Source organism: Notothenia coriiceps, unplaced genomic scaffold (genome assembly GCF_000735185.1).
Source record: "Notothenia coriiceps isolate Sejong01 unplaced genomic scaffold, NC01 NC01_scaffold00037246, whole genome shotgun sequence".
NCBI classification, from domain to species: domain Eukaryota; kingdom Metazoa; phylum Chordata; class Actinopteri; order Perciformes; family Nototheniidae; genus Notothenia; species Notothenia coriiceps.
This window is the reverse complement of record NW_011369947.1, coordinates 4,491,100-4,513,335: the sequence shown is the minus strand read 5'-3', so window position 1 is coordinate 4,513,335 and position 22,236 is coordinate 4,491,100. Positions and strand designations below refer to the sequence as shown.

Below are 22,236 nucleotides of genomic sequence, written 5' to 3'. Positions count from 1 at the left end.
GTGTGCCTTGGCAGTATTAGCCCTTACAAACTAGCTAAGTTAGCTAGATGTAATTCATTCTTAACTGTAGGCTTTTATCAAAGTATTAATTTACTTAATCTAAATGTAACAACATTTTAAATTATAATAACTTACATTTATGGCGTTATGACCTTCTTCTTGAGGTGATTGTGTCCAAATAAAGTTATGTCTGCTTCAACTTGCTGTTGTCTGTCTTGTCAGGCAGTTTTCCTTCAGCTCTGAAAATGACAGCTTTCCCGCGCATCGGTGGCTCGAAGTTGCCGCGAGCGCTAGGGGGCAGCACTTATAATTCTTTTAAGCGCCGCTGCTGAAAACATATAGGGGAAACACTGATAATACTATAATACGCGCTCTCGGGGTGGACGAGGCCCTCTCAGCCCTGGTCTGGCAGAAACACTGGAGTGAAGCCTGAAAGCTGGTTCAGTCAGCTCCAGCCCCAATGACGCATATAAACGTGACAAGCCTTACCCTCTCATTCAACCAACCAAACATTTTTTCCTATTTTCTGCAGTGCTGCTACTTTTCTGCCCCCTGACCACCACAGCATCCACCTGTATTAGGGATGCACGATATATCGTGCAGCCCTAACCTGTATGCACCAGGGGATTGTTATGTAATCATCACGACTCAATGTTCTACGTAAAAACATTTGCAGGGATTAATGAGACGCCAAACTCAAACTATACTGCTGTTAATAAACATATTAAACGTGAGTTGTCTGCATGAAATAATCTAATCTTAATCTAACTTTTGTTGCTCAACCTGCACAATATCTTATTCCAATGAATTCATGAAAATCCAATGAAATTCACTCAATCAACATTTTTTATTGAAGCCCTTGGTTAAGCTTTTGCATTCAAAGAGTGCACACGCTGAGGCTGATACTGGGCAGGAAGACGGAAGAGACTCATTCAAAGAAGTGCAGGTGCTGCAAGCTATGAGAGCTAAACACACAGACGTACTCACTCACACACAAAAAGCCTCTGTTGCGGTTGTCATGAATGGGAACTATTCCGGGGGATGGAAGTGAGATCTTCTGAGAGGAAACATCAGTGATGCAGTCAGTGTGTAGGCGGCTGGTTAGTCAGCACAGATTTCCAGGTATAAATATTGCCATTTCAACACTCCGCCAACCTAAAATGAATTTAAAACCATGATTTTGATTACATTAAATAACCTTTAATTTAAACTTCCACTATAGGTATTTCCTGCTGTTCTTTAGATGATATGAACAAATAAATAAAGACAAATAAAGGGAGAACCAAATAAATAAATAACTTCTTAAAGCCCATCAAGTAGTTTTTTTTATGAAATTGTAACAAGCCTTTTTCACTATTATCTGACATTTTAGGGACCACATGGCCAGTACATTAATTAAGAAAATAATCTGTATATTATATAATAATGACAATAACAGTGAGTTGCAGCCCTTCTTCAAACATGCACTTACATACGCCATCTTTCACAAAACCATGGTAACAACAAGCACTTCTCGCTTCCTGCTCCTGTGGGTCCGAAGCACTTCACTATATATAAATCTGACTTGCTGGAGCCTCAGAGGAGCGGGGCGAACCTGCAGCCAGCAGCCTCTAATAGCATCTTCTTGTTCCTCTTAAGCTGTGAGATGCTTTTGTAAAGTACCCTCCACAGCTGAGAAGCCCCAGAGATACAAGGGGATTCATTATTAGGCGCTTGGGAAAGCATGCACATCACATGATGTATACTTATCCCACAGCTCTTACTCTTTGAGAGTCTCATGAGTAGAGAAACACGGATGAATAACATCAAACTAGCCCTGAAAGCAGTCCTACAGTCATGCAACAATTGTTATAAGCCTTTTGTGACACGTTGAAGCAAGATGAAACTTCAGCTTAGAGCATTTGTGTAGTGGTGAGCAGATAAACAAATACAGATTATTCCTTATAAAATAGTTTGTTTTCAAGGAGTAAATTCAGAAAAAGTCAATATAATTTGGTATTTATTTGTCTCTTGTGATCCTTTAGATTGATCTTGGGGCGGCTTGAGGCCATTAACCATCAGGTTAGGAACCTATATGATCCTTATCGAGGGCTGGCACTGATGACTATTTCTAACATTCATTAATATGCAGATTACATTTTTTATTAATCGATGTATTGTTTTGTAAATAAAGAGAAAATGTGTATAACAGTAGGGCTGAACGATTAATCGATTTTAAATGGAAATCGCAATTTTAAATGATGCGATTATCAAATCGCAAAGCCTGCCATTTTTTTTTTTACTTTTTTTTTCCTTGTGTGTCAGTCATCCACACCAATCTGTGCTCCACATGATGGCCGCATTTTACAATACATTTCCGTTGGGTCGCTTAAAAACAAATATCGCAAATCGAACCGCAATCGCAATATCTGTCAGAAAAATCACAATTAGATTATTTCCCCAAATCGTGCAGCCCCACATAACAGTATTCAATATATTCAGGCCCAATTAAATGTCTTATTTTGTCAAACAAAACACCAAAAACTATGTTATATCGAGGAGAAATAATAGCCCAGCATATTTAATTTCGGGGCAGCAGAGACAAACTAAATTTGGCCTTTTACCTTATAAATTATTTAAACAATTAACAGATTATCAATATAGTTGCTAATTATGTTGTGCAGATCAACTTATTGATGTATTGACTATGTATATAGTTAGATGTCCCATAATTATTCAGAAATGCTTGTTGTTAACCCAACAATCTAAATCCCAAAGTTCCCAAAAGATGCAGAAAAGCAGAAAATCCTCACAAGAAGGAACCTGAAACGAAATAAGATTGCGACTTTTTGTTTGAGATATGACTTCAAACAATCAACCGTTTTTGGTCGTTCATCCATCCATTATTACTTTCTATTTTACAAGGGAATATATTGTTTACATCGTGAGAGTGACTTCGGAGTGGATGCAGCTCTGGATGTAAGATCTGCATGAAGCTGCTGATCTGCACTGTGCAGCCTGCTGGTTTTCTGCTGATTCAGCACCAGGCTCCGTGCAGCTGAGTCAGACAGTATAGACACAACGGGAGATGTATAGTCAACGTCTGGAAAGATGCTACCAAACACCTCAAACGGATAAAGAAACGGTAGAGTGAAAACTGAATCTTTTTGAGAACTTCTAACCAACACAGTTGCCAAAATATACAAATGCTGTGTGAAATAGTGAGCAACAGCACTTTACTCCATTATATATTAATCATTTCAGTTTTTTAAATAATAAAAACCTCCAAACTTCCATGTCAGTGATCAGTAAACTAAGCTTCACGTCAATAAAATGTAACTCATCGCAGTATTGTGATAGTTTAGGCTACATGACATGGGCACTACTTTCTTTATAAACTAAATAGCTAAGTTAATAATTTTGACAAACTGTGAATGCAATGACTAAAACAACTTACAATAATAATTGAAATTAGGTGTTGGACTATTGGTTGGGTGAAACAAGCAATGTGAGGTTCACGGATATTCTGATTTACACTTTTTATAATGTTCCTAATCTTTCCTATCCTATATAATTTAATGACAAAATAATTTATGAATAAAATATCCAGAAGATTAACCAAAAGTACAATAAAGTGTTAGATGCAGTCCTACAGTTTATAAGATGATGAAGAAACAGAAGAAGGCACATATCCAGCAGTAAGTTCAACTCATAGAAGTAGCTTACGTCAGACACAAGCCAAATGTCTGTTAATACATAGAATCAGGTTCATACTGGATTTTCGATTTCCATCACAGAGCTGCCGTCCATCTTTCATAAAACACACAACGATAAATGACATTTATTATGGGCCAAACCAGGACAACTTATGCAATCGTTATTTCAAGTTTTACAACGCAGTATATATTTCTACGCCTGGGTATGTCATGACAGCTCTGACCTTGCAAAGCTCCGGGACTTGGAGGAAATGTAGCCTGTCTTTCTCCCATGATCCCCTGTGAGGATCCTATCTCAGGCTCCAGTTACCACACAGAGCTCTCCCACCGTCCACTCTGTGAACCTGGTGGAGCAGGACTAACGAGGATCCTCTCCATTCATAGGTGGAGATGATTGATTATTGATGTGACATACAGTGGCTTTGAAAAATGCCTTGCTCAGTCATTGGGCAACTTTGAAACTATTTCAACCGATTGTTTTGCGCTTTATTCTCAGAGGAAACTATAATTACCTTTGAATTTCATTGATCCAAAACCCAGACTTAGATGGTAGGCTTAGGATGTCTGAAGCCAGATTCTTAGTTACAAAGGCAAAGGGAAAATAATAAGTTAAATTGCTTTCAATCAACTAACGGCAGCCTCGTGAGCACCAGATGTGACATGCCAAGCTTGTAAATGCAAATGGGAAAAAGGAAGCTAACAGTTGTGTCAAAGCCCACTGGGAATAATATACTCAAATCTATAATTATTTATACAGGAAAAAAAGAAAAGAAAGACTTTGGGGTTAGCTAATTAATTACATTAGCAATGACGGCTCATCTGTCATTGCTTCAACAGAAAAAGAGAGGAGGTTAACCGGGGTACACAAGTCAATAAATGCCCCTCATTTGTCACATGAATTAATCCTATTAGACACTCACTCAAAAAAGAGCACTCTTATATTTGTAGATCCACCCATGCCTCCTCCTCTATAAAGACCCTCAGCTATTGTATCTCTATGCAAAACAATAGTTTTTCTTGATGAAATATATGTGATTATTTCTACTAGATACGAAAACTATAAATTATTGATATGGCCAAGTGTATGTAAATCAATGTACTCGCCCACAGTGTTCCCTCTCTGCATCCAAACGATCCTCTTTAGTAGCTGTGTTTCTTTAGGCTGTTAGCAGCTTGATGGTCAGAAAGGAGATGAGATCATTTCTGCGATTGACAAACGACGTAGGAGGCAGAGGATTTCTACTCAGCTTGCTGACAGCAAAAACACACTTATTTTGCTGAGTAACTCATAAATTGTAAAACATCACATTTAGTGTTTGTCAAACTAACAGCGTAGCATCCTAATGAGCAACATTTACAATCATTATAAAACAGAGAAGGCATCAAAACCTCACTTTTGAGAATCTGTGACCAACTTTTTAGGGTTATTCTTTCTTGGTCACTTTAGCGACTACGCAGTTATTAACATGGTTACCGATGAATTCATGATTATAAACTAGTTCGCTCCCTAGTAAAGGTCAGGTTTATACAAAAATGGATCCTACACTCTCCCAAGTTCAACTCCATAACCTCTTTCGTCTGGAAAATGCCTACTTCGTCAATATCCACAGCTCCAATTTGTGACATATTTAATCCTGTTATATTCTACCCTATTCATTTAACTGAAAACAGTGGAGTGTCCCTTTAGGAAATGAAGAACACAATGTGTTTTGTAATGAAATGACTTCTGTTTAAAGTACTAGATGATACAGTTATGAAATAAACCTGTACAGATGATGAAGGCAGAGCCCTGCTGGAGCCTCCTGAGCTGCTGTGTGATGCGACACAGATCAGAACCGTGGACAGAGCTCTCTCTCAGCCTCACAGTGAGGTCAGCAGCTCTGATCTGATCCACCACCAGCTGCTTTATCATGAGAAATCAAAGAAATGTTCTGGTCTTGGAGGAAGCACAGGATCTTTCCCCAGAGACCATCTTCTTCATTTCTTATTTGACTTCAGAGCTGCCTTCCTGCCCTGTGCTGCAGCCACCACAGGCTGCTGCTGCTGCTGCTGCTGGATACTCTGCATTCTCTGCACAGCATCTCATACTAAATTATGTGAAACGCATTATCGTCTGTCAAATTGTTAACATTTGTTAGGTCTTTATCCTAGGTATTTTTTTATTTCTAAATCAGCACAAACAAGACTGGCAGGTGTTCAAGTCACCCTCACTTCAGCTGCAGGTTCACACCATGCAACCAGAGATGCTATAAAGGACTAAAACAATGACTTATGTAAAGAAAACTATTGCTATGAGATTTCATTTACTTTAAGCAAGAGCATCACTGGTTGAAAAACACAATTCCTTCACGATAGCATTTGTAACGATTCAATAATATGAACTATAAATGAAGCTACTTTATGCACAACACACCTAAGCTAGCTACTGGTAATAGATGCAGTGATGAAATATAATGAATAACGTACCGGAAATTAATTATAATCCAGCTTCTTTGAATGTTTTTTAAAATGTAATCATTGTCTTCATCAGCAGGGACGGTCCGTTGTATCGCCCGGAGATGATGTGTCGCTGAAAGGAGCCGCCAGATGGGGGATGGTCAGGGGGTTTGAGGGAAGCTGCGATAAGGAACAACGAGACTTCCGGGAAGCTCTTTCAAAATAAACGGTTTACCCGCGAATGATAAAATAAAAGTAAAATTTCTTATTTAACAATAAATAAGTAAATGAATAAATGGAACCAAAAAGCTAAAGAAATAACGAATTACAGAATGAATCAAGTGACAAAATAAAAGAAGGAAATATAACAGATAAGACTCATTATAACTAGTAATACAAAAATAAAGAAATGACACTCACTAGATCAGTGATTCTCAACTGGTCAGGCCTCGGGACCCACTTTTTACTTGGTCAATACATCGCGACCCAACATTTTGAAGCACTCAAATCTTTTCAACAAAAAAACGTGCTGTAATATATACGCTTTTCAACATACAATATTAATAAAAGTGAAGTACAGCGCATATATCCCTTATATCCCTTCACAGAACTAAAGTATGCTTTTAAAAAAGGTTTAATGAGATGATGAAATCAAAGCTGAACAATATAAAAAGGCACACATGCTGAAAACCCAACCCCAGCAGGGGGGTCTGGAGGGATTCTCCCCCAGGAGATTTTTAGAAATACAAACATAAACTATGCATTCTGGTACACTCTGAGAAGAAAATAAATAAATCTATTAGGCTACTACCCGACATATTAATAATATTTTATGCCATTGTTTGTTTTTCACTTTGTTCTGACATCTTGCTGCGAGAAGAGTAAAGAGGAGATAGTCTGTGTGACTTACTTTACATTGTGGGTAAGGGTAGATAGCTCCCATTGTTCTGTGACCTGTCAATCATCAAACCGGGGGTCATATTTCGTTCAAAACCGTTTATGGTCTCCGGACTTCCAGTCCAACGCCGACTGCATGCACAGCGATAGAAAATCGGGCCTTCAAAATAAAAGTTTGACTTTTTCCCCAAATAAAAACAAAGAATTCCAATTTTTTTTTTTCCCTCACACATCCGCGACCCACTCGACCCACTCGAAACGGGTCCTCGACCCACTTTTGGGTTGCGACCCACCAGTTGAGAACCACTGCACTAGATCTGTTGTACATGTTTTCTTGACCAAGGAAATGGAAAAGGTACTTAATAAGGTCTTTAATTTGATTAAGAGCAAAACATTGTCGGGTTCAAGTTTATCAAATTTAAAGATGTGCTGCTTTTTGTTTGAACAAAGCAAGTGAGTGGTAGCCGTTTCCCAGGGAAATTGTGATGTATTTAGGTGGACTGGAGCAACATTTTACTAATCTTACAATAGTTGCGTTTCACCACTTATTATTCCAAATTTGATATACAAATATAAATACATAATTAAAAAAATACAACAGTAAACAGTTGGTATGCTCACATAATTAATGACATATTTTAAATCTTTAAATGTCTTTTATACGTTTCAGCAAACTGTTTCCAATTATTGCAAGTATTATTACTATCATCTTGGTGATTACAACATTTTAAAACCCTTATAATAATTCTATAAATATGTGTATTTATATCTAAATCAATGCAGTCAATGCTCACCATGATTACTGCTGTTCCCCTCCGCTCCACCAGGGGGCCGCGCTCCTCCACCAGGCACGGAGAGAGGATAAACCTCCCTGATCCACATCCGTCGTTCCTTCCGGCTCCGGTCCCCTATCAAGTGGAAAGGTAAAGACAGACCCGGCGTAGTAATCTAAATATATCTTAAACATCTCATCTTCCATAAAACTATAATGTTGGATATTCGATTGTTGTTAATGTCACAATATAATATCTGAACGTATTTTAGTGTTAAACGCTTTCCAGTCATGGATATTAGACTTAGAAGTTGGGAAGTGACCCAGGACTGATGTTCACGACGGCTGCCATTTTTCTCTGTTAACGCGGGCCGCCTTAGTCAACGTTAATGTGTATTACACTGTGTGAATAGTGATTTGAACACCATCAAATAACGTGTATCATTGATTAAATAAATCGTTTGTATGTCGGCTTACTGCTGCTTTTCACTAGATCTGTTCGTGCAGCTAAGTGGCTAACATGCTAGCCAGTTTACATGCTATCACAGTGGAAGCTACTGCACGCTGTCTGTAAAGTGTGGGAATGGATACTGATGCATAAATATGTCCCTCTGAACAGATGCTGATGCCCAAGAAGAATCGCATTGCTATCTATGAGCTCCTCTTCAAGGAGGGAGTCATGGTGGCTAAGAAAGATGTCCACTTGCCCAAGCATCCGGAGCTCGCTGACAAGAACGTGCCCAACCTTCATGTGATGAAAGCGATGCAGGTGAGAAACCGGGGGATGGAGGTTGAATACTGACGTTGTAAAAGTTTGTATATTTATGTCAAAATAGTCTGACTCGAGCTCTGTAAACAAGCAGTGGTTAGTTTCTCCTCCAGCCTAGGTCACACAAGTGTAGGCCTCATCTGGGTAGCACTCAATGATCAGTGTCTTGATGCTGTATTAAGCTTTGCACTTACACCTAACATAACTAGGTTTGAGATTGTAAAATATCGAGCAACTTAACTTGTACATGGTTTTTATACTTAAGGCTCTGGTTTTAATTTTCTACAACCTCCTTTGTGCCCCTTGTGTGTCTGTATATGTTTGCTTCACCATTTGTTTCTCTTTTTTAAAATGCCAAAATAACCACTAAATATTTTTAAATACACTGTACTCCGTGCATGCTAAGACATGAGGGGTACAACTGGGGTTAGGAGTCATTGTGACTTCTGATGGCATGCACATGGATAAGAGGGAAACATGCTGTGTGGAGCTAAAGCAGCCTGAATTAACTTAAGAGTAATACAAATGCAAGCGTGTTTATATGCTCGCTTGGCTGATAATATTTAAATGTGTGCAGTAATTAAAGTAACAAACTGTGAAGGGTAAAAGTCCAATGTTTTTCTAAATGGATAGAGAAAGGGTGACGCTCAAGTGTTAGTGGAGTTGTGGTGTTGCTAAAACTCTGGCAGTTTGGTCCAAGTTTAACTTATTTTACTTGGACTACAGAACCTAATATGAGAATCCCCTTTGTAAATAAATGGTTACTGTATTTCTATGGGTATTTCACTCAAGCTATTTGTTAGAAACAGTTGGTTTGCGGGGTGAGAAGGGATGAGAAAATACATGCAAGCAGGAAAATGACAGGTTAAGGACACATTGCCTGAAAAGATGGGATATATAGTTGCATGAAACTCACTTTGTTTGTGTTTTCCCTCCAGTCCTTGAAGTCCTGTGGGTACGTCAAGGAGCAATTTGCCTGGCGTCATTTCTACTGGTACCTCACCAACGAGGGTATCCAGTACCTGAGAGACTTCCTCCACCTGCCCCCAGAGATCGTGCCTGCCACTCTGCGCCGCCAGACCCGCCCTGAGACCGCAAGGCCCAGGCCCAAGGGTAAGCTCCCTGGAACAATGTTGCTCGATTTTGTTTTAACGGTCTTTTCAAAATTGCATTGTGGAATACTGGGCCGTGATCACTATTTATTTTGCTTTTGTTAAGCTAGTATTGGCAAATATCATTACTATAAGTTGTATTTTGTTTTCAAAGTGTATCACATTAATTGCACACTGCCTATACATTTTGGAAGCTGAACAACAAAAACCACAAGTCATTAGCCTTCAATGTAAATCTGCTGAGTGGAAGCATTCTTGAGGGATTAACATTGTGCAGTCGAAAGGCCATGGCTCAGTGTTCAGCAACTCTGACATTTCCAACTGTTTTTATTAACCTTATAAGACCGGTCATTACTTTTAAACATTTTATTATAAAGTTTAGAAAATGCAAATCCAGCAACCAATCAAGTTTCAATAGAATGGGGCTTGGGGTTATGCGGAAATCGCAAGCCAAATAATCATTGTCGCTTCATAAGTGCAAATGTCGGATTACAGTGCTGAATCTTTGATTTTCAAAACTGAAATGTGGTGAGCAACATATTAAGAAGCCGACTCTTATTATAATTATTCAGGTCTCCTAGCATAAATGGTAATCCTTGAGAGGATCCCCCAAAGGTCTGCCCGCATCACTGCGTTCTCTGTTCCGATGACAGGGACTTTTCTGTATGTTTTAGCTGAAATAGTAGGGTTGTTGTTAGAGGGAACGTATGGTCTCAGCGGCAGTTTACAAGAATTCGAGCATTACATGTATAGCTGATTTGGCTCAAACTTAATATATAACATGTGTTCCTTTGTAGCTTGCTTTGTAGTTGCATTGGACATCAACTCAAGAGCAGACGGGTGTCATAGACATCACATTTCTGTTTGAAACACTGCTCTAAAAGCCTCTTACTGGCAGATTGTGTTTCACTTATAAAGAGCATTTTCAGAGCAATATTTATAAACTATTATATTTGCCATCACAAAGGTTGTTCCCTAGTTTTGGAGTTTAAGTGCAGGATGATTGTGATTTCTTGTAACAATTCTGGGATTATGTTTCCCACCCAAGTGTAAAAGTACCTTTTTTAAATGAATATTCTGCTTGTGAAGGGGTCCCTGACACAACACACATCTCCCGCTCTGGGAGTGGACTCAATTTCCTTGGGTGTGCAGTCAAATGTCCTGAACCTAATCTGATTTCCCTTTTTTATTTCTGCAGGAATGGAAGGAGAGAGGCCCGCCCGCCTTAACCGCAGCGGAGAGGCTGACAGAGATACATACAGGCGATCTGCTGCACCCCGTAAGTACACTCCTAGGAACTCTTTGGCATGAGCAGCAGAAATTATAGTCTTGAAGGCAAATAGAAATGGACACTTAGGCTAGTTTTTTTTTTTTTGTAACTTCAGCAAATGATTCTTAAGACTGAAACCAGTAACGTCTTTTGTAAGCAAAGTATTACAACAATATACATTTAAGATAACTTATTTACCTTGGGTAACTTCCTCTTAATGTACGTAAGGGTTCTCATTGTGTGTAATTGTATTAGTTTGTGATGGCTGAGGTGAAAGATATAAATGTTTATGGCTGACTGTTCATTTGTTTCTTCTCCATCAGCTGGTGCTGACAAGAAAGCAGAGGCCGGTGCAGGAGCTGCCACAGAATTCCAGTTCGTAAGTACAGAACACGTTTACCCCCTGGGAGAAGTCCTTTCTGTGCATCTCTATCTGCATACAAGCAAACCTTTGATTTTGAATAATGTATTTCCTGTTAGGGCATATTAGGAACGTTTTCTATAGCAATCAAACGGTCAGCTTGTTGGTGCAGTTATTTTATGGGGAGCTGGATTTGGTTTTAGTGCACTAATAAAACGTAGTTGTTTGACACTTGTATTGACAACATTGTTTCCTTTTGCAGAGAGGTGGCTTCGGGCGCGGCAGAGGACAGCCTCCTCAGTAATTTTCACCGTCTCTTTCTGTACAATAAAGAAAATCAAAATACAACCCGTCTGTTCCGTATTGTTGGTGTTAGTAAGGATTGTGGTAGCTGATGGATTTTAAAACTGAAGAGCTGGTTTCCAAACATTCAGAGGTTGTTGTATGCTGAGCAGAGGAAAGTTAGTCTGCAGGATTTCATTTAGTAGAATAAATAAATCCGACTCAAACCATTATTGTAAGATATCGCTGTAATTCTTTGGTCATTCATAGGTGGTACACAAGTGAGTTAAGAAGCTGTCTTTATTGGTCAAAATATCTGCTGACTAGGCTTCAGCATATGTATTGTTCATACTCATTCTGATGGAACAGTTGGTAGTTTTTATAAAACATTATCCTGCAAACTAAGAATCAAATTGCCGATTCAGAGAACAACATATGCAATAGTTTTCTGTTGTGATTCTGGAGCTGTTAATCTAAAGCTTTTCCAGCTCTGACCAGCTTCTGCATTCTGCATTGTGGAAGACAACACTGCCTAAGCCTACTTCAAATCAGTACTTCACTTTTGGGACCAAGTTGGGGCTCTAACCAAAGCTTTAAAAATGTTAAGTCATATTTTGATAAATAACTCAGTGGTTTTCTAACAGTGTTCATTGAATAATTTCCTGTCTGTACAAACATGTATGTATAGCAATACGGATTGAGAAAAGTGGTGCATAAAAATCCCAGTAAGCAGGCCTAATACACAACTCTTACCTTGTTGTACTCTTCTGTAAAGTACTGCAAGCACACACAAACATTGAAGCCAGCCTGAATGTGAAATACTGGTGTTTATTTGTTGGCACATTTATATTACAATCTTCAGTCTTCTCGCTCTGGTTTTATTCCACAGTCCCAAATGACAAAAGAAAAGTTCCAGTGACACGTATACCTTGGAGAGGAGATCAAAATGACATGTAGGTAACTTCAAGGCTGAGGTCAGGTGTTTGCTTTGTTTATCAATGTACTAGTATTTAGGGTAACCTTTAAAAAAAACTGCTTTTATGAATCAATTTCTGATTGTTCATAGTTAGGAAAATGGCTCTGACCATAATGCTAAAGGAGACGGTTACAATCAGCTGCAGTGATGTGCTTTTAATAGGTGTTGTTTTCGCCACAAGATGGGGCGATACATGTTCAAACCTTTAACTTTGGTCAATTAAAAAGTGACTTATCTTAAGCTCTAATCGTTCTTTTGATAATTGTCTCCTTTCCCCTCAAATGTTTAGAAGCTTAAATGTCACAAAAAGGAGCCAATTGTGATCGAAATCTCCCTGGAGTAACGCATTAACTCCAACGTGCCTATATGGAGACATGTACTTCATAGATGTCCTCCTGAACCCTGGCCCAAATCACATTACCTATGACAGGAAGTGCTTGAATTTTGAGTGAGAAGGGAATTGTAAAAAAAAAAGAAAATACTAATCATTACTGACCAAAGCCATGGTGCGTCCTCTGGCTGAAACGGTACTGTTACAGATATTTGTTTGACAATTGCACAACAGGGTAAAGAAACTGAAAATGATGGATCAAGTGGTCATTAATAAATGAGTCACTGGCTGTTACTGTGGAAGTCCTCCTCACATTCATTTTGACAGTACCTGTCACCCGCATCCAACCACCAAGAGCTAATTCAATCATTGCCAATCAGAGATAGGTTTTTTGATTTCTTTTTAAAAAGCCATATACAGGTTTATCCCCTTGACAACCGTTTGCACATTTCAATGAAGACTGAAAACAGGAACTCTGATGCAACTCTCATAAAGCAAGACTTTGGACAACACACCTTCCTGATGCACAGCAATAAAACAGTTCAAAGTCTCCTTCTGTTAGGAGACTTTAGACTCCTTCCACATGTACTGTCAGTCAGGAAGCATTTTCCTTCAGAGACCAAAGGGATCAGAAGCTTGCAGGGTGGCACCCCCACATTACTGCAGGAAGGTCCATGAATAATAACTTTTCATCCAATAGTTTGCAGTTCTTTACGTTTCTCCTGAGGCATTTCTTTTATGTGTCTTGATTAAATCATGATACTGAAGCTTTCTGCCCACATTCAATGTTAAATATGCATCTGCTTAGAGTAGAGGACATTTCATTTCCGCTTGCTATCAATAAATGGTGTCTTCTTTTCAAACCATTTAGTTTATTTTGTTGACATTGTATAAAGGAGCTGCTCCCATGAGTCATAGCATTATAAAACCTGATCACTGCTGCAGTCTGAGTGCAGACAATGCAATCATTGAGTTGACATTGGTGGAGAAATGGAGCTTAAAAGAGAAGTCAACATTGGATTATCAGATAGACACAAAGTCAAATTAAATGTCTTCAGATGTGTAAAAGAAGAAAATCTACCAACACGTTTGCGAAAAGAATAAATAAATGGATATGTGGATGTTTACAGATCTTTGCTGCTATCGAGTGTCCAAATAATCTTTAATAACAGATTTAAATAATGGGCAGAAAACCCCGGCATCCTGTCAAAGGTTTAGAGAAAGACCCTGTAAACCCCTCATGAGTAAACACACTGACCTGGGATAGATTAACAGCTAACAGTAAATCTTCTTTACTTCTAATTGATGAAGTGATTTGGATTCTCAGGCTTCAGCTTGGCCATAGAACAGCTTTCACTAAGGGTGACAAATGTGTTTTAGTCCAAACTAAATGAAGTATTTTGAAAGAATTCAATATGAAATTGGCTCTTCCAGACACCAACAACCACATGCCTTGTCCTGTAGCCTCAGATGTACTCTGAGCTATCTCTAAACTAATTCCAGCTCCAAAGCCATGAGTTCGATCAGTGTTCCTGCCTCAATTGAAATGTCAGACTCACAGATGTGAAAGAGGTGTTTAGTCATTTGTACGCTCACCTTTGATCTATACAGAAATAAACAATTTACAATAAAAACCTCTAACATGCTATCTACAGCGCCTCCAGTTTCACAGTATTGAGCCGGCTGCCTCAGGCCACATCGAGTGACGCAGCTCGGCCAAAGAGACTTTTGCCAGGCGTTAGAGAGAAAAACATAAAAACAAAAACTAGTATCCAAAAGCATTTTACATGTTAAAAACGAGGTCTCAAACTGTACAAGGCTTGTTTGTTCTGCATCAGCATTATAGATTCCATTACTCTTGATGTCAAGCAGGTGTTTTGGGGATGCAGATTAAATACTACAAAGGGTAGGGGAGAAAAGAAAAGGGGAAATCATGACCATGAGTCACCTGTGCTGCTATGGATACAGTGTAAACAATTGCTTTGAACCAAACTGAATGTGAGGAGCAACATATGGAAATGGTTTAAATAACTTAAGTGATATGTGCTGCATTTTGAAATTACAAGTCCATGATTTTTTTAAGCCTACTACCTCTCAGTATGTGGAGGAAGACTTCAGTCAGTCCCGAGCAAGAAGTTTAAAAAAGAAAAAGGGATTAAAAGGAGGTGAAGACACTGAGGAGAAGGTGGTTCATTTGACATTGTATGTTGACATTCTTTCTCTCTTTACAGTATTTGCTCTGTTGGAGAGTGAAACCTGTAGTGCTTGGCTAGCTTCCCAAATATGAGAGAAACACACATGACGGTTGAAATTGGAAAAACTAGCGAGGGGCCGTATCCTACCAATAAGAGACATCGATCACCACGATAAGGAGCTAAATGAAGAGGAATCCAAGAAGACCTTACCACACGTCTGTTACAGTCAGCATCAGGTCTCTCGAGCGAGCGAGACACAACATTACAGTGCTCATGCAAGACAAGTCACTTCCAACAATTCTGTTCATTCAGATACAGACAACACTTCCTATCCTTATTCACAGGGAGGGGTACACTAATGGGCACATTCATTCAAAAGAAACAGAACTGAAAAGATGGAGGCGACTTTAAAAAGACCACCAAGCCTTCAGCTTAAGCACTACGTATACACTTTTACATTACAACAGTAAAAAGTAGTTCTTGCATTCAATTAACACCATGCTAAGGGCGCGTCAAGGAAAGAGGATCAGGGGACATTTCATGCAGTTTTCAGTAAAAAGAGAGAGAAAAAAATAGGGGTTCAAAAATGACATTTACATTTACAAAGTGTTTCAAACTATTCACCCGACACTTGTCATCAAGTCTGTGCCACAGTGCTGGCACAAAGGAGTTGGCAAGGCAAACCATGTTATTGAGACAGAAGAGAAGAGAAGAGAGAGGAATAGAAGAGAAAATGACACGAGTAAGAGCGCAAGTGGTGGCGAAAGCTCCCGGAGGTGTCAGTTATGGTTTTAGTTATCTGATACCCGAGACCGAGCTCTGATTGATGCTGTAGGTAGGGGACAGGTCCCCGCCTATCGTGGTCACCAAAGGCGTTCCATTACTGGTCAGGCAACTCTCCTGGAAAGCCTCGAAGTAGGTGGCCTGCACGGGCTTGTGACACTGCAACACTCGTATGGCATCGTCTATTTTAAACCATTCCCTTTTTCTCCCTGTAAACAAAACACCATAGAGGGACGAGTTAGAACATGTGAGAGGAAAACAAAACTCATGAAAAGATTTGAGTTAATATCAGTATGTTCGCAGAGTGAATAGTGAAAATCACAAGGGCAGAAACAAAGCTTGTGTTATAAACCCTCCCTCCCAGAACTGTAATATCACCAAGGCCTGGGCCACAGACAGCATGTGACTGAGAACTTTGTCCGTATGATCCCCGTTTTTTGACTAGTAAACAAATGCGGTGATTTACCAATGTTGACCGAGTCCTCCCAGTCCTCCAGGTGCTCTGTTACAATAAGAACGTAGACGTAGGTCCTGTGTTTCCTCTCCTGGTTCTGTGGGGGAATAAACATCATGTTCTTACTCCCAAACATGATGCACAGCATGTTGACATTTGAATAATACAAAAATAAATGGTGGGTAAACAAACCTCACCTCAAATACTCCAACTAAGCGCCCTAAAGTCCCCTTTACACCGGCCTGTAAAAAAAAAGAAAAGAGGAGGAGGATTATTAAAATGGTTAGCAGATAAACACCTTGCCGGTCTGATATACAGAAAAGGGTTAGAAAACATCACACATGTACTTTAGAATGATACCATCAGCCTGACAATGCACACTTCATGTTTGAACTTTATAACCTTGGTTCAGATTGTTATTCAGAAGCTGGTTGGGTTGAAATGGATTACATTACATCATAAGATTGTTTTGTCCTCTGAAAATTAATTCCATCTAAATCCTGGGTTGTTGCTAAATCTGCCGTGCAACACATTTAACCAAATCCTCAAGTCATGTCTTCCATGTACGGATTCTTTCTTCATTCATTTGACAGTTCAGTGCAACAGTAAGTAATACACTGGCAGTCTAAGCTCTGGACAGACATTCGGAGTCACAAGGAGCTAGTTGGAAATATGGGTTTTAATCTGCCAGTTTTGGTTTTTATTCATTTGGTCTTATTTTATTGAAAAGGCCAATATGCAACAATGTCCTGTTTCCAAGCCTGACGTATTGTTTTGTCAAACCAGCAGTACAAACCTGCAACAACTATGCACAACAGAGAAACAAAGCTAATTGTAACATCCTAAGAAGCAGGACCTGGCAAAGGCATTTTTAGTTTTTAGATAGATACTTTATTTATCCCAAAATTGGGAAATGATTTTGTTCCAGCAGCAGTGTCAAGCATTACACGAGTTAAAAATGTTGATATATTACTAAAATAGAGTTCATGTTATTCCAGTAATATTTGCAGTTCTAAATGATACAGCTGTAAACACCTCTGTTCAGCTATCACTTGCTGTCACAATCTGACGGCTGCTCAGCAAGATGTTTTGAGTACCATCAAAGATTGTGTATAAAGGTCACTAAAAACCAACAGAATAACTGCTTTGCTGTGAGAAGCTGCTACTCTTCCTATAACTCAAAACACCCAAGCCATCTCAATGTCACAACCTTTCGTAAAGATGACAAAGTTCCTCGTACCTTTTCTTGTTACATATTCTGAAAACAAAATAATCTCCACGGTAGATCTTTACTCCCAGCGGTGGATACTAGTAGGTCAAGTTTAGATACAGAGCCCGGCCACTTAATGACATCTTGGCAGCATCTTCTCCAGGTTCCAGTTTCAGTCTAAAAATAAATGTTGACTGCACTTACTGTGCTGTGGACTCAGGAGTTGGTCTCTTCAGGCCTTCAGCAAGACCATGTGTAAAAAGAACAAGCTCACCACCACTAGGAACCACAGAGATGTGCCAGGGATTAAGTAATAGGCCAAACGTCAACCTGAATGTTTTGAGATGGAAAATATCTCCCAACTATAGTTCATGTAACTGAAAACTACGGTGCTACATGTTGGCAGAGGATGCACAGCATTGAGGCTTCACAAGTTGTGCAACACAGTCCACCGTCTTCTTGATGCAGAGCATATGACTACAGAGAGTTCCCCAACAGTCAGACAGAGGAAGAAACTCTCTGCAACCTTTGGCCTGCTCCTTTTTAACTGCCGTGTCTTTAATGCAATGCCTGGCAAGGCTCCAAACCAATAAGCATCAGCAATCTCTCACTGCTCATATGGTCATCAGAAGAAGCTCGTCAGGATTAAGATATGTCCTGTTACACCACCGTCCAATAAGAAGCTTAGAAAGCCACAAGACGTGGTGATGCATTGAGTACCACTCAGTCACCACAATGTTTCTGAATGGGGCCTTTTAGCGCTTTTAACAAACATCAGTTGTGATACGACAGTGCTTGTGACCCTGTGGAAATGTGTTGGCAGGCTGCAGTGTCCTGCATCAGCCGAAGATACCAAAGAGCAACAGCCAGGATAAGGGATGATATCGGCAGCAACCATCAGTGTGATGGATCTCACACAAGAGAAATCCGCTTTATTTGGTCGGTGCAATGCCAAGAGCTGACAGCCAAGTGAGATTCTGTGTCTTCTTCACTGCCATTCTGATCAAGATGCCTACGCGATTTACACAATTGACCACAAGGGTATACATGATTTGAGGGACGGACGCAAGAGGTATAAGCAATTTTATTGATTTCCAATGAGCTTCAGAGCTGTTTACCAATTTCTACCTATCCTCCGAAGCACAGACAAACAATAATAGATGCATTTTGCCCTTCAAACTGCATCGGTAACAAGGCTGCTGTTGCAAAAATAGAACTGTCCGAAACAAACAAGAACAAAAAGCAGATTGTTTTTATTTGCTCTACTTTATGAGATTTGATAGTGCTGCAGTAAAACCGCTGGGCAGCCAGTGTTCAATCTCACTGTGACCTCCTTTGACACATAAACACTGCTTTGTAACACGATGCAAGGATACAGCTTAGATGTTGCTAGGCTCTGTCTCTGTCCGTGCAAACAGGATGACTGCACTGACAGAATGGACTTTGAGAGCGAGGTATTAGGCCCAGTGTTAAATACAGAAAGGATGAAATGAAATACAATACACCTTGTGTGCTTACACACAAACTACATTTCCGAACTGAAATAGGGAGTCCATTCCGGGAACAATATTCCTGGCTATGAACTCTAGGAAGTCTATTAAGGTATGTTTCACAGATACAAGGATCAAATAAAGTTGGCCTGAGCACAGTATATATAGGAACAGTATCAAAGAAAGAAAATTGGCTGCAAAATAGCCTTAATTTAGATGCATTTATTGTGAAAAACAGTTAAAGAACTAACCTCTTCACACACTTCTCGAGCAGCAGCAACATTGGGCTCCTCCTCAGGCTCCATTCCCCCTCCAGGAACTATCCACTTGTCAGGATGTCGACTACTGCTTACCAGCAGCACCTGCAAAGCATCCAAAACAAAGCTAGTCAGGTATTAGCGAATGACTCAATGTTGATTGCTAATTGTGCTTTTATTGGTGTGTTGCTGCTTGAGCAAGACTATTTTGTGAGTGCTGTGTTCGTTTTAGACGGAAGAGCCAAACCCCAACATGTGACACAATAGCTACCTTACAACTATGACACTAAAAATGAATTAAAGTAACCCAGGGAGAGTTGTTGAGCTGGATATTGTTGAAAAGCAGTTAACTCAGAACATTTTCTATAGCTAATGTAGGACTCACTGAGTTTGCTTTTTTCCACACAAGTATGGTGACTTCATGGTATCAACAATCTGCTTCCACAATATCTGAGGCTTGGCTGAGTGCCTATCTGGTAGATACACTCTGGAAAAGTTTCCAGCTAGGAGCCAAACTGATGTGCTTCCTGTAATCAACAACCCATGTTCACAACCTGGCCTCTACTTTAACGAGAATGAGGAATTAGTTAAGTCTCCCCACCCCTGGTAATACTAGTTCCACTACAAAGACTTCTTTGTGTGTGTTGTTGACTGGACACCAGACTCCCCAAATCGCCTCTGATTTAACAATAATATGAAGGATACTTTGAGAGGTTTTTATGGGGGAGAGCGCACGAAGAGAGCGAATAGCACATTAACAGTGGATATACACCGAAATAGGTTTTCGAGTTTGTCATTAAGCAGAGTGGACTAACCGCATATCACCACATATGCATTTCAAATATATTCAACAACGTGAAAAACACTGTGATGTAAGATAGCCGACTGTTGCTACCGGTGGCTATACTGGCACAGCTAATAGCTACATATCAGTCCAATGTTTGGCTAGCAATACCAGTTGCATTAACGCTATCACAGTAACCACTAACAGTTACTTAGCTCAACAAACCATGTATGACAGTAGCATATACATATCTTAGCTTGTCACTTTAGAAAGCAGTGATTTACATTCACCTGAGTCTCATAATGATAAAGTCACCACTCATCACTGTGGGCTGTGGTCGCTGGCCGAGAGCCGGCTGCCCACAGTAGCAACGCGGCTAGTTAGCAAGCTAACGTTAGCATTAGCATACAGCTAACAGGTGGACTAGCTGTGTATAAAACCCGGGGTAGGTGTATGCACAGCAAAATAGTCTTACATAACACTTCGGTAAGTACGAGCTTAAACAAGTGTTTAATACACAACAGCAAAAGGACAATTTAAGAGGTACAAAAACTAATAAGACATTTTTTCCAGCTGACATAAAGCCACAGCTGTGTTGGTAAATGAACAGATTTACTGTAAGCAGCTAATGCTGCTAATGTTAGCTTGGCCCTCCATACAGCCACATCCCCGGACTTACCTCTTCCTCGGTCTCGCCCCTGAAGCACAGACAGGCGGCCCGCTTCTTGTAGCCATCCCCATCGTACGTCCGGGTTTGGTTAGACTTGAGCTTCATCATTGTTAAAGCGAACAAAAGTTCAAAAGTACAGCTAAGTTTACCACGTATAGAGACGATGGTTGTAGACGCAAAGTCCTCCTCCGGGGAACCTCGGCGTTTTACTTAAAAGAAATAACTTCTTCTTCGCTTCATTTTCACAAACCTAGGCACATATACGGCACGGTCGCCATTACAAGGAGCCGTTACGCCCACAACGTAATGTGCCCTTTATTAGCTCGGGGAACGTAAGAAAACGAAGCACCAGACGTTGAAGAATTGGAGCAACGGAAAGAGAGGAGGGGGAAATGCAACACCACGCTCTGACTGGAGCGAGCCGGTGAGGGGAAACTGGCACTTTTTGCTCCAACGAGCTTGTCACGGACACTTGTTTGAGGTTCATACAATTAAGTAAAATTGTCCAACTGAGCTAACATATATCGTCCATGTAGTGTCCCGTTAAAAGTACATGATGTTGATTAATGTTGGTTTGATTAATACGTTTCAGCACTGCAGGTAATGGACAGCGCCAGCATGAGCCTCGAAACTGATTTTATAATATTAATCAAATGGTTCGCAACTTAGCTTAAAGACGAGTTCGCTTTTGTCATATAATTAAGACCTGAAACAATCGTTAATACTTTTATTTAAAAAAAACCTTTATGCCAGGAAATCCAATTGAGATCAAAACTCTCTTTTACAAAAGTAGCAGCCTTACAAAATCACAGCACAGACAAACAAATTACAACAGCATACAGAGATCACCACATTCTTCATGATGTATCATCATTTATCAATGAATATATTAGGCCTAGGGTTTCAAATTGATTGGATTTATTTGGAAATTAAATGAATTATTGAGAAAATAATAAGCGGAATAATCTATAAGGAACGTATGCTCTCTAGTTTTCTATTTTACAACACAAGTATGGAGTTTTTTGAGTCAACAGTCTGTTGTAAGAAAGACTGAGGCTTCGCTGAGTGCCAATCCGTTGGACTATACAGTAGTCTCTGGTAAAAGTTTTTTCAAGCAGACCTTTCAAATAGTAGATTTGTTGTGTTGTTTCAAACGTGTTAGTAAAGTAAAGTAGAATATAATTAATCTTTGGCCTCTGAAACACAACTAAATATTCATGTATATTTTGGAAAGCAACATTCAACACAATTACAATTGTATTTAGATAATGACGAAAGCAATTTAAATTGTATTTGCATAGTTAACAGTTTCACAATTTGGCTTACATCATTTGATTTTAACAATAACATCGGTCTCTCCTTTTAAATCGAAGCATTGTCTACTCACTTACAAGCTACAGTGACTACACTGAATAGCTTTAGTATTAGAGGGTAACTGCAGAGAAATTGTGGAGCTGCTGCCAGGAAAATGTTCTCTCTGTGTCCCGTTCAC

The 22,236-nt window shown here is 39.6% G+C and overlaps 3 protein-coding genes across 4 annotated transcripts in view; 1 reads left to right on the top strand and 2 right to left on the bottom strand.

Moving 5' to 3' along the window:
* pacsin1b (protein kinase C and casein kinase substrate in neurons 1b) overlaps nucleotides 1-6,280 on the bottom strand; it is a 28,918-nt gene extending 22,638 nt beyond the window's left edge. The window contains exon 1 of one of the 2 annotated variants that reach the window (XM_010794594.1): nucleotides 6,162-6,280. The gene's annotated coding sequence lies outside the window, so the exon portion shown is untranslated. Of the gene's footprint in view, nucleotides 1-991; nucleotides 1,012-6,161 lie in introns of those variants that run through there. The other variant, XM_010794596.1, reaches the window with a different exon arrangement.
* Nucleotides 6,281-7,844: 1,564 nt separating this feature from the next.
* Nucleotides 7,845-11,660, top strand: rps10 (ribosomal protein S10). The gene is made up of 6 exons (XM_010794592.1): nucleotides 7,845-7,951; nucleotides 8,420-8,569; nucleotides 9,508-9,682; nucleotides 10,880-10,960; nucleotides 11,275-11,330; nucleotides 11,575-11,660. The coding sequence occupies exons 2-6, from the start codon at nucleotides 8,420-8,422 to the stop codon at nucleotides 11,614-11,616; spliced, it is 504 nt and encodes a 167-aa protein (XP_010792894.1). The 5' UTR covers nucleotides 7,845-7,951; the 3' UTR covers nucleotides 11,617-11,660.
* Nucleotides 11,661-12,402: 742 nt separating this feature from the next.
* On the bottom strand, nucleotides 12,403-21,042 carry nudt3b (nudix (nucleoside diphosphate linked moiety X)-type motif 3b). Its single transcript, XM_010794591.1, has 5 exons — nucleotides 20,754-21,042; nucleotides 19,285-19,395; nucleotides 16,531-16,575; nucleotides 16,346-16,430; nucleotides 12,403-16,088 (listed from the first exon to the last, which is right to left on the bottom strand). The coding sequence occupies exons 1-5, from the start codon at nucleotides 20,850-20,852 to the stop codon at nucleotides 15,892-15,894; spliced, it is 537 nt and encodes a 178-aa protein (XP_010792893.1). The 5' UTR covers nucleotides 20,853-21,042; the 3' UTR covers nucleotides 12,403-15,891.
* Between the last annotated feature and the right edge of the window lie 1,194 nt (nucleotides 21,043-22,236).